The sequence below is a fragment of the Danio aesculapii genome, chromosome 22, assembly GCF_903798145.1.
Source record: "Danio aesculapii chromosome 22, fDanAes4.1, whole genome shotgun sequence".
NCBI classification, from domain to species: Eukaryota; Metazoa; Chordata; class Actinopteri; order Cypriniformes; family Danionidae; genus Danio; species Danio aesculapii.
This window is the reverse complement of record NC_079456.1, coordinates 14,560,854-14,574,036: the sequence shown is the minus strand read 5'-3', so window position 1 is coordinate 14,574,036 and position 13,183 is coordinate 14,560,854. Positions and strand designations below refer to the sequence as shown.

The 13,183-nt window shown below is 38.5% G+C and overlaps 1 protein-coding gene across 2 annotated transcripts in view; it reads right to left on the bottom strand.

The window, feature by feature from the left end:
- The window catches only part of sh3bp4a (SH3-domain binding protein 4a), a 54,356-nt gene that overhangs the window by 19,919 nt on the left and 21,254 nt on the right, over positions 1–13,183 (bottom strand). Inside the window, exons 2-3 of one of the 2 annotated variants that reach the window (XM_056448012.1) lie at positions 4,447–4,642; positions 1,974–4,336 (exon numbers count right to left, since the gene is read on the bottom strand). In XM_056448012.1, the coding sequence (XP_056303987.1) occupies positions 1,974–4,336; positions 4,447–4,567 (2,484 nt within the window). In that variant the 5' untranslated portion in view covers positions 4,568–4,642. The remainder of the gene's footprint in view (positions 1–1,973; positions 4,337–4,446; positions 4,643–13,183) is intronic. The other variant, XM_056448013.1, reaches the window with a different exon arrangement.

The window sequence follows — 13,183 nt, the reverse complement described above, 5'->3', positions numbered from 1 at the left end:
TATCTTTCAACAAAACACTACAGTGACATTTACACAAAGCAACTGCACTAAACCCAAAGCAGGTGGCTTGCTGTTAGCTGGCGATAACCTCAGTTCTGCATACACCAAATATTTAAACCGAGCACATTAAAATGGCTCAGTTTAGCTTTTTCTTTACTAGCCTGACAGCCCTGGGGTGCCCCCCTGCTGTTTGGTTTTATTTTAGGAGTGTTTAGATATGGCTGAGGCAGCTGCCAAGCTCTTTTAGCTTTTGGAAGCTTCCAGAAAGCCTTGCCAACCACCAACTAAACAAGCTTTGGAAACGCACAGCTTGCTGAGTATAGGTGGCAGGCTGCCATTTGTGACATGACAAAAGTTGATGTAATAGGAAAAGTCATATTTATGGATTTAGGCTAAGCACATTTGCATGTGTGGGGAACGTTAACAGTAAGTGAGGATATTGAGGCAGCATGCTAAATTGTTAAAAATCACAATACAGGGGGGTATTAGCTTGAGAGACCTATAAATTGCTACGTTAAGCTTAATAGCTGGCCTGTCAGACTCGGCGCATTGCAAAAATTCTTCAATCCAATTGTCTGCACAGCTCCAAATGTCACCAGGCTAAAAATCATCGGCCGTAATTACCAAACTCAAAATGACAAACCACTAAATAATAGCAAGAGGGAGGCTGTGTGCCCATCAGGGACTACAGACTGCAATTTCAAAATCGATTCTCTTCCACAAAAGACAACCAACTATCCTCTGACGTCAGGCCTTGGGAATAATAGCCTCATCTCCACTTGATGAATGTGTCACCACTTGAAGCACGGCAGGGAAACAAAGATGAAGCTCCCTCTCAGCCAGCAGAAACACACTGAAAGAGATGCGAATGATTGCTGAGGTGTTGTACCCTGTAAAAGACGCTTACCACCTACTCGAGTCTTGAATAATTTAACTTCAACAAAAGCTGTTGTGTAGCGGACAATAAAACAAAGACTCCTGTCAGGGATCTATCGCTTTAACACTAATATCAGGAACAACCCAGCATCCCCAGTTGGACCTTCAAAAACACCTAAAATGTGTTGCTTATTTGTGTTGCTTATCCAAGACAAGATGTTAAAGCTAACGTTTGCAAAAAGATAAGACTGAAATTACAACGTCCTTCCTTTCTCTTACTATTCAGCCTGAACCACCGATAACATTTATCTTTCACTGTGCGCCACTTATTCTGAGCTGGCAGAAGTGGGGCATAAAACTTATTACTTATGAATGAGATATACGGTAATGCTAGTAGAATGTGTATGCAAGGTAAAAATGGCGTCACAACTTCTGTGATGTTGAGATACTAACTTAACAATAACACAATAGTGGGAAAGAACACCTTGAACTAAAGCTGTTTGTTCACAACTCACCCACTCATGTTAAATGTCTAATCCAACTTTCTTTTTAATCTAATCACAGTGGCTGAAGACTGATACCAAAACATCACACAAGTACCACTATATATTTAAGTTACAACATGAATAAAATATGACAGAACTTTCATTTTTAGATTAACTAATCTTTAAAGGACACCGAACAATTAGTATTTCTGAACACTGTAGAGATTAGACGGAGGCAACTTGTACATTACCAGCCTTAAACATCCTGTGCCCAGTGATAAAAAAAAAACTAATACAATCTTTCTTTCAGTTAGAGAGTGAGCAAACCATGCAGGGTTCTGGCTGCTGTACTTGCAGGTTTCCACAGCTGTACAGATAAGAAAGGCAGCACAGAGCAGCTCACAAGAGCAAGTGCACTCTCATCAGAATTAGCCCCAAGCATTAATAAGAGAAAAGACAGATAAGCAGGACTGCATAAAGGAGGTTTAAATCAAGTACTTTGTGACCAATTTTCCAATAGTTGTCCATTTTGGACAGAGGATCTAGTGCATTCAGAAAGCAAACATAACCACAATACGCAGGTCAGACAAATTAATGCACATGGAGGCTTACCATCATTAGTTCCTTCTGAAAAGATTTCTTCTCCTTGGTCTCCATGTTGAGGCAATCTTCCTTTAGTTTCTCCAGCACAGAGGCAACTCTCTCGGGTTCACTATCCAGCTCTGCTCTGCAAAAATACGTCAAAGGAAGATTCACGTAGTTCAGAGCATCAGCAAATGCTCGCCAGTTTCCCAGATTTTCCATAAGTATTGTCCTCACAGAGGCATAAATGTAAGTGAGAAACTTGCAGGGCTTTAGAATTTGCTCCATCAGCATTGTGGTTGTAAGGTCTGGCCCACAGAAGTATATAGGTTTAACCTTTCCCAACACAAGTACATTTTTTACATGCACAAGTCCAATCTTTCCCTGATAGTATCCAATGTACCATTCTTTGGTCCATAATTGTCCTTTGAGTTTAATCTTCTCCTCACTGAGAATGGCGATAATATCCCCTTTTTTATATTCCAGCAAGTACTGATTCTTGGTTTGTCTGATAACGGTTTTGATCAGTTTGCCAAATTTCAAGTTGGTAATGCAGCGTTCCTGAAATTGTGGGTATTTGGTGGTGATTGCTAAAGGAGACAAAATGATTTTATCAACTTCCTTCTTCTTTAGGAACCGCCTCTGCCCGTTGTTCCGCATTCCTGTTTTAGGGGGTGGCTGGGGTGTTTGAACACAAAATTGCGCGAGGATACAATCCTGATCATCTTTTACTTGGACACGTAACGTGAAGTCAGAAATCTCATCTGCTTTCCGTGATGAAATCATGTAGATGAGCCGGCTCACCTTGCCTAGTTTGATCTGAAACCCACGAACAACCCTAGCTTGATCATTTGCCTTGACCTCGTAGTTCGACATGTTTGAATACATGCCTATCAGCAAGTCCTGAGGTCTGCTAAGTACAAACTGGTGCTTTCCCCACAGCTGTAGGGAAACAGGGGGTGCAGATTTTGCTTGCTTCCCAACCTCACTTACTAGAAGAGTCTTAGGGGCACAGTCATGACCAAAAATGGCCACAACAGTTTTAAAAGATGGATGAATATGTTTGGGCCCATAGAGGCCCAATGTAACTTTCTTCACCATTTGATTCCAAACATTTGAACTGAAGGAAACATGTTTGGCCTGGACAACAACTGCTACATACATGCAGGGCTCCAAGTTGTCCAGCTGAACTTGTATGGTATCCCCATAAATGTAAGCTTGTGGAACAGGAGAATAAGGACCCTCTTTGCAATCACTTCTCACACACACAATCTCCGCCATTGGACTTTCCGTCCTAGTCATAACTGATACCTTCATCTCTAAGGTAATGAATGACTTTATCTCCATGTTGCTCAGTTTGATTTCAACCACTGGACTGACAGTTGAGCATCTGTCATTGTTCAGCTCCAAGGGAGGATCTAGTAGAGCCTTCATAGATATTTGCTGAGTGTCTCCTACTGCAACATGGCCTTCGGGAACATGAATACTTATATTCGTATCTGGGAGCTGGACTGCCCCTCCACAGCTGTCCAACTTGCAAACAATATTGGTTTCTACTGGTTGTGTTTGACCCCAGCCTGGGTTCTGCCCAAGAGATTCAAGATCATGGCAAGATCGTGCCAACTTTCGGTGGTTTAGCCACGCTGTCCTGAAGTCCTCTCTGTTCTGAAACTGTTCTGGTGAGGGAGCTTTAAGTCCTGTAAAAAACCCAGATGAAGGCAATGGAGGATTTGACTGAGCTTGTAAGGTTGATAACTCTGACAAACTGTAGGATCTCTTGCTCCGAAAAAAGGGATTGTCCTTGCGAAGCATCTGCAAGGCTTCGAGATCAGTGCTGGTAGATGTCCCATCAAAGCCACTATTGCTGTAACCTTTTGTGTTGCTGGTGGTGGAGATAGGAGCTGAAGGCAAGTCAAAGAAAAGTAAATCCATGCTGTTGCACTGATTCGGCTTCTCGTTGCTGTTTTGATCGAGGACATCATCCATAGAGCCATTTAAAAATGGGTTGGTTGAGGACAGCATGGAGAAGGGGTTGTTGTTGTCATAAGGCAGGGAAGGTTTCAGAGACACTCCAGTCCACTCCCCCAGCAGGTCAAGCTCTTTTGCACCCTCCTCCGAACAGTCCCCAAGATTGTCAATCATTCCACTGTCACTAAGAGATGAGTTCCTGTAGTTTATCGGCTGGACATATGTTGAAGGAATGTATCCCATCTCTCGGTTGTTGTGGGCGTACCACCATTCTCCTCCAGATGTGTCCAGCACATAGAGATGATCCCCTTTGGAGAACTTTAAGGTGGTAAAACTGGATGGACAGTAATCCTTAATGGCAACCACTTCCCGTGCAGTCCCAAACGAAGTCGAGGGGGCCAAACGCAAGGCACTGGGAGAAGGCACTGTAACATTAAACAAATTTATATGAATTACTGATATACAGATATAGAGATTTACATTGCACAACAAAATCAAAGGTACTGTAGGTTTATTAGCGGTGCAATATACTGACCTTTGACATCTACGAGACTGGCCTCAGTCACTCCCTCGTCAATATCAATAAGAGTGCCCTCTGATTTACATCTAGGGAGCACATTGTTGTTGTTGGTTACTCTGATCCTGTGGGCAGCCATCTTGCATCGGTTTTGCTATTTCACCATTCCTCCAAACCTGATAATCAAACACTGGCAGATTTCCATTTTGTCCTGCTGGGAAAACAAAAAGGACAGGGACAATCTTGATTAGCTTTGTGCAGCAGGACAAACGCTTGATGCACTGAGAATAATAAGACATGCTGCAATCAGATTATTGGATCATTAAAGCAAAACTCTTCAGAAAGATTGTAGCTAGAGATTGGTGTGATATAGCTAAAGGGGGACTAGATGTTATTCAAAACGTAATGCATGAGATTACCAGATCTTTACAGTTTATACATTTTTCATTTATCTTGGAAGAGGCTATGCAAAAGTCATCTTAAGTTGGAAACTTCATTTTAAAGTCAAACAAAAGCAAATTTCAGATAGTGTTTTATTCTCTGTATGATTGAGACTTCTGAAACAAGAATGTGCTAAATCTTTGACCTTCCCTTGACCTATTTATTTATGTATGTACTTATTTATTGCACATTCACATTTTACTATACTCCAAACAACAACACAAACATCATCAGTCTTTTATCAAAATTTAATGCGTTTCTGCACTTCCGAGACACCATTTCATTTCAGCTAACACCGCCAATTCCTCTTTCCCTTACATTATTCATCTTGAATGTTTTGTTTCCCTTGGAAATAAGACAGATGTAAACAGCGTGTCCATAAAATGTACTGTAATTTCCTTCAGCACAAAAAGGCACTTAAAGTGTCTTTAAAAGATACATAAGCCTTTACAGAACAACATCCCTCCACGGTTTCCACTCTGCATGTCACACTACCTCAAACAAGCTAATAAAAATCACTTTTATATTTGTCATTTGCAACATAAATTCATATAATTTAAACGGTAGCTATTCTAAATAGAAACAGCAATGTAAAACGATCTGAATTTATAGACCTAATATCCCGATGAAATTGTCTTTTATCACTGTTAGAGCGTTTGATTTGCTAGGATCTGAAAGGAAGATATCAAAGCATATCAAAGGACACCTTGAACTAAAAATCGCATTCATACGGTGCAGCAGGGGTTCCATCAATTAAACCAACTAAAACACCCACTGGGTGATGAAAATGAATAAATACCATCCAAAAAGCGAATACATTACTTCGTGTCAGCGTGGTTCCATTAGAAGGGAAAAAAATTAAATAAAATAAAATTATAATAATCATTTTTTTATTTTATTTTTTTCAAATTCCTGTAGGTCTATTTAAAACAATCAAATTTTTTTCACCTTGTGGATTAAAAATGCTAGTTTTCCAATTGGGGTTTATGATTTCTTAAGGTGAGCAACTCTTTGGCTTTGGGGGAGAAGGAAACAGACTCAATTTCCATGCATGATTGCCTCAACTTCTGTCTGAGACGATGAGCACTATTAATCTGGTCCTGACGTGACAGACATGCAAAACAACACAGATATGTAAAACAAGCTATAATTAGTTGGACTAAATAATCACAGGAGCATGAAAGGAATATCAAACAAAACCAAAGGGCCAAATAACGCAGAGTAGCTGATAATAATTTAATTTCTGCTCTACAATTTACAGGACAAAAGTTAAAATAAGGGTTGAAGTGACACAAGAGTGTACTTTTTCGAATGCAATGAAAAGTTGGGAGGTGAATTTTTTTTTAAGTCTCCTTTACACGATGGCCTTTGAAGCACCTTTCATGCCAGTTACTTAAAGGCTTAATGAACCCTTCAAAGGGAGCTAAGCATCTTTGGCATGTGTGTTTTTTAAAGCCTTTCACACAAAAGACTGGTGGAAGGATTCATTCCCTTTAAAACGTCCATTTCTTTTAATCTACTTTTAACAGATGCCAAACTAGGTCAGCAATACCACTTGGCTTTCACTCCATTCAGTCCAACCTATAAGAAAAAAAAAATCTCCTTCATTCTTTTATTTTATTCATAATTCAATCCATCAGAAATTGATGAACTGTAAAAATTACAGCACTGACCTCCCTCAGTTCTATAAAGACCTGGAGAAGTACTTTAAAGAAACACTTTTTTTTGAAGATCACCTTCAGGATCATCTGAGGTTGGGAGCTCCCCACAGCTGAGTTTAACCATTTTTTTAATCCATTCAGAAAATCTCTGGGTCTGGCAGGAGCACCGTTAACTTCGCTTAGAATATATCATTGGATCTGAAGTGTCCATTAACAACATGCTCAAAAGAAAAGGTTTACGAAGACCAATGGAACACCATGGATGCAGCATGAACGCACTCAAGGCTGATTTATACTTCTGTGTCAAGTGCACGTATATGGTCCGGCGCAGCCTTTACAAGGTCGCATACCCCTCGCCATGGACGATGCTGACCTCGCAAAAAAATGTAACTACATGTCGCAACAATGCATAGCGTAAGCTCTGTGATTGGTCGGTTTGGTAGCGCTGAAGAGTGTGGGCTGGACAGAGAGCCGCGAGAACCCGTTTACAAGTGTGGAATTCCATGAAGAGCTCCAGATAGAAACTCTTGTTTTGTGTTTACTTTATGATTAAAGTTGTTGCAGGTCTGCCGGTTCCCGCCTCAAAATGAGGGAGTTTTAGCCATTTGTACATTAAGGTAGCGTTCAGAAATAACAAAACACCAGCAAAGAAACTCCACACGGAACATAAAAACCTACCTCCAGCTAGTCTCGGAAGTGTTATTGCAGAGCAACAAAACAGCGCACAGAAGTATAAATGCATGGCAATGCTCAAGGCAGACGCCGTGGGTCACGCCGATCGCTCGACGCAAAAGTATAAACCAGGTTAAGTAATATCATTGCACCTGCTGCAGCAATGGTATGGCAACAAAGTTTCTTGATTATTACACCTGAAATTGGTCTTAGTACACAATGTAACTACACAAGTGTCAAGCTTTAAACAGGAAAATTATAAAAACTAATCCGATTCAGTGATTTATGCTAAGCTAAACTACGCTAAAAGTGCTTCTGCCAGACTAACAGATGGACTTAATGGATTCAAAGATGGTAACAGTTTAACTCTTGAGGAGTTGTTAAATGAACCCATTTCCAAAAAAGTGGAGTGTTCCTTTACAGTGTATTGATCTTCCAATGCAAGCAGCACCCACATCCCATTTAATACTTCACAAAGCCATCACTGGCATGGATGGATGTGTCAATGGTGGTATAAGGGGGCAAAAGAAGAGCACTGATGGATTAGAAACTTAGAGGTCTGACAAGGATGTAATCATGGTTTCTGATAACGACACCTGGGGCACTACAATGACTGAAGACAAGTGTCTACCTCCCATAATCCCTCTGTATCCCGCTATATTCCTTCCTTTTGTGTCTTATCACAGATTTTGGTGATAAAGCTATTAAATCACTGATCCGACAACTTCAGAGTCTTGCTGAACACTGGCTTTTCAGTTTAAAACAGCAGTAAAATATAGTTAGAAATAGAAAAATAAAGAAATTATGTTTTGTGTCTATCACAAACCTCTATTTCAATATAGGTGTTTTGGAATAAGGAAGCAGATTCTTCAACTATTTTTATGTCTGTAATCATGAGTGTTTAGCAATACTGTAAAGGCTGATTTATCCTTCTGTGTCAACTGTACGCTCCGCCGCAGCCTTAGCACAGTCACATAGCCCTTACAGTGGCTAAAGCAATTGTTGACGCACCTCTCAAAAAATGTAATTACACTTCGCAACGATGCGGGGATTCGAACCCATTGGAGCAAGTGTTTACAAGCGTCGAGTCCCGTAAATTAGCTCTAGTTGGAAACTTTTGTTTTGTGTTTAACCTTATGATTAAAGTTGTTGCATGTCCGCCGGTTTCCACCTCAGAATGAGCGAGTTGTAAATTAAGGTAGCATTCAGAAAAAACAAAACACCCCCGAAGAAACATGACACAGAGAACACAAAAACCTACTGCCAGCTAATGTTTCGTAAGTGTTATTGCAGAGGAACACAAACAGCATGCAGAAGTATAAATACATTGCTACGCGCAAGGCAGCTGCCGTGGGTCATGCCGATTACTTGATGCAGATGTATAAATCAGCTGTAAATCTGTATGGTATAGGAGTTCATCTTTCAGTCTGAAAAAAAAGTTCAAAAAAGTGGGTCTAACATTGATGGAAAAATAAAAAAACAACACCCAATACTTCATAAAAAGTACTAAAAATCCTTAATAGAACTGGAACCATAACCTTGAAATTCCCATATAGTCACATCCGCGTAACATTCAGTTAGAGATGCTTTAAACCATCCATCTACAACATGAAACACTAGCAATCCACGACTCTCTGGTGTCCCTTAAGATATAACCCTTATCTTGCATGTGGCACATAAACCCGTAGCCACGTATTTATTTTATTGAGCTATTTTGTATGGTTTTTCCTTCATTGTAATGTCATTGCAATTTATTTCTTCAGTTATCAAAAAAATAAATAAAAAGTCAATGAGTTCCCAGTGTCCCATAATTTCTTGTTTGAGCAATAAAGAAGACAAAGCTCATGTCTGCTTGAGTCCACAGTCTCAAATCGACATTACTTGCACCATTTTCAATTCATCAGCTGATTCTCCACTTATTTTCTAACTTGTTCTTTGTGGGAAATCCCTCCTCCCAATGGACTATTAACAATTATATGCATTCAACAAACATATGTTGCTGGAACACTCGTATCATATGATTCTTTTCGCAATGCTGAACAGCAATTTTGTCATTGTGATCTACCTCATGATTTGGTATATAATTAAAAGCATATGTTCATATGCATATGACTGTGTGCATAACAGAAGGCACAATTTAATTCAGTCTGGGTACAAGGTTAACTATAGAAATGTATACATTCATGCATCCAGGTCAGTTTTGTAATGATGAAAATGATTGAATACACCAAATTAAAAGTAGCAGCTCACTTAGATCTTGAGTCACCAAGAACCACAACAACCTTCTTTATGGAAAAAAAAAAAAAAGTCACCGACATTATAGATGGCCAAAGTTAAAGTTGCAATATATCTTCACATTCCAATAGTAATGATTAAAGCAAGTGATCTGAATGTATTTTTATGTATTTTTATATTCTGGGTACGGCATATGACCAAAAAAAAAAGTTAGTGAAATCGTTCGGGCTGAACATTATGCTACCCAAACTGTCTATCAGTGTGGCAATGTGGTGCTGAGACAGTGATGATGGCAAGCAAACTATGTTAACCTGAAATACCAACATCCACAGCCCTTGTTTCCACAAAAAAAAAAAAAAAAACGATCACAGTTCTAAAAGGCAACTACAGGGGTCAAAAGTTCTGATGGATGACGACATGGTTGCATTATTTCTTTTACACAGGTAGAAATATATTTTAAATTGGTATTTTAAGCCTATGTAGATTGGTTCCCTTTACAAAGAGTGACAGAAACACTTTTCCACTTTCGGTTTGACCAGTTCTGTTTGCTTAACCATTCCATTCTGTGCTAATCCAGTCCAGTCACATGATGTTACTGATGACGCACGAGACTCAGATGGAGGGCAGGAAGTGATTATTCTACATAGGAATCACTTTATAATTGTTAAAATCTTGCAAAATAAAAAATGCCAGACAGCTTTTATAGACTTCCAAAAATCTTTGCTTAAAAAGCGGGAAAGTTTAAGAAACACAGAAAAAAAGACAGCATGTGAAACATTTATTCAATACATCCATGTGTACAAGCTGTTTTTGAATGCGATAAATCATTTGACAGCACCAATATAGATTATATACAGGCCTAGATATGTGTTTTTATATAATATGTTAATTTATATTAAAAAAAAAAAATCTGATACAAACACCACCACACTTATACAAAATCCAGGAGAATATAAATAAAGTACCCTCCCATGTAATCTCTGCAATGAAATCTCCATCTTGTTTTGCAATAATCCAAGTCTTTACTGGCGTGTTGGTGGAATAAATAACTGTAACGTTAACGTCTATTTGTGCAGCAGCGGTAAATGTTTGTTGATGGCAAGTTCATTGACCAAACACACACAAAAAAAATACTATGCTTGCAACAAAACTAAACGGTTATTATTGTAGTGCACCGTTTCTCCTTTACAAAAATAAATAAATATTAATGTAGATATGGGTCTACGGGTCTTGAAGATATCCGCATGGGAAAAAAAAACTATGATAAACATGCTTTTGAACCACATAGTAAAGGGTGTAATGTGTACAACTCTTTGTTAATAAACGCTACTGAATACTGTAGAATAGAGAAACTGTGATAAACACTGTAAAGTTAGTGTACAACTGTGATGTATTGCTATTGTGTCTAATTATAGAAACTGAAGCCAATAGAATAATTTGTTTATTACTACAGTAGTGTCATAACACTGCAACAATATAATTACTACCATAGTTTAGTTCAAGTAATTATTTAAAGTTTGCTCCCAAACACTATAATATTTACTATAGTATTTTTTCATGCAACACAGCTTATACAGCATCTACCGCCTCGATGACAGACAAATACATTTTAGTTTAGTAAACAGCGCTCTTCATGACATAAGGATCAACATATGCGGTTATTTTCTAATTATATCTCCTTGGAAATATGATATAAAGAGCAATAAATGCGGACTTTCCTATGTCTTTCCCATTTAGTTACTTACCATTACTCCCTGCCCTCCATCTGAATTTCGCTCGTCATCAGAAACACATGACTGAAAAAATAATAATTTTTGTACCCCGCCAACCTGTGTCAACTACACATATCAGACAAAGTGCTCATCTCCATATAGATGTTAGCTGATCAAACCACATGATCATCGTGAAAATCCTTGCATCCAAGAAATAATATGGTCACACTTTACAATAAAGTTCATTGGTTAATATTAATTAACGCATTTACTAACATGAGCAAACAATGAACAAAACATTTACTACAGTATTTGTTCATGTTAGTTAACTTTAGTTAATGAAAATACAGTTGCTCAATGTTAGTTCATGTTAACCCACAGTGCATTAACTAATGTTAACAAGCATGGACCTGGATGTTAATAATGCATTAGTAAATGTTCATTTATGATTAATAAATGCTGTACAAGTGTTGTTTATGATTAGTTGATGTTAGTAAAAGCATTAACTTATGAACCGTATTGTAAAGTGTTACCAATAATATTAAAACGGAGAAGTTTAGCTTGCTACACAACAGAAAACATGCTATACTATAAATAGTCCAGTTTTTCCCAAAAGGATTTTACATTTGGGATTGTAGTATTATAAAGTGCTATAAACTTCTCTCACTATTGAATGACTCATGATGTAGTGTTAATAGTCTCTATGGTCATCTATTGGGTGTGTGTTCATGACTTCAGGAGGCATGGTTATGGATGCCTATAGGTAGGTATGTGCGTTTTCAATGCTATGAGGCTAAAGTTAGCATTTTCCACAAAGAATTTCACTTTTGGGTCAACTATGCACTTAAAAGTTCTACAAAATGCCCAACATGGCTGGAAACATTAAAAGAAACAATACATCCAAAATACTACAAGAACTCTTAATGGAACTGGAACCATAACCTTGCAATTCCCATATGCAGTGCCATCCTCCAAAGAGATGTTTTAGCCATCCGTCTACAACAACATGAAACACCGGTAATCCACGACTCCCGGGTGTCCCATAAGACATGAAAACATCTCATCTCGGATGCGGCACAGAAGATGAGTCGAAAGCACTTCAAGCTGGAGGCCGGGGAATTTAGATGCTCTCAGATACATTGTTAGCACGGCGGAAACCTCATGAGTTTCAATTCAAGCACTCCTCCTTAATCATCGTCCTTCAGACAGCTTTGTGCAGATAAAACCCAGTGTTTGGAGGAATTAATTAATTCAAACGTCGCTTCATCCACATCCAGACCGATCCGCACGTTAAAACACCTGTCATTTCAAATGAATTATTATAATTACATTTCCAAAATGTGGCGTTGGTGCAATAACGGAGATAATGTGGCACATTATGACCTGTGGGTATAAAATTGTATTATCAGGTCCAATGATGATGTGAAGGAGTTTAATATTACTTTGACAAGCTAATTGGGTGAATAAGGCGAGTGGGATTTCCGTCGACTGCTCGTCATTTGGTAAATATGACCATCTCGTATATACAGACATATTTAGAGGACAAAGCAATTTCACCCTTCGCTGCCCTGCCAGTCCAAACCTCACCACCGACTCTAAAACAAAAGGTTTACTCAGGTAAAGTGCAGAGGGGTGCGGGTGGAGGATAATATTTCAAAGCGCCCATAAGAGTCTAATTCCAGGAGTCCATTAAATGACCAGCTTCATTTATCGTCTCTACGTGAATAGGTCATTCTACCTAACAAGTTTCAGCTAACGCAAATGAGTCTGACATTACAAGCCTCTTTGTCAAACATATTTCCCGGAAATGAACTAGATCTTTCTGAAGAGGAATGATTAAAAGATACGAGCAACAAGCAACTACATAATTAGAAAGGGCAACATTTGTTTAAAAAAAATGTTCATGCTAGTTTAAATGTTACCTAAAAAGGTTCTAGTAAAATAATAATAATAATAATAATAATAATAATAATAATAATACATTTTATTTAGAGTGCACTTTTCTCAGACTCAAAGCACTAACAAGAGCATCAA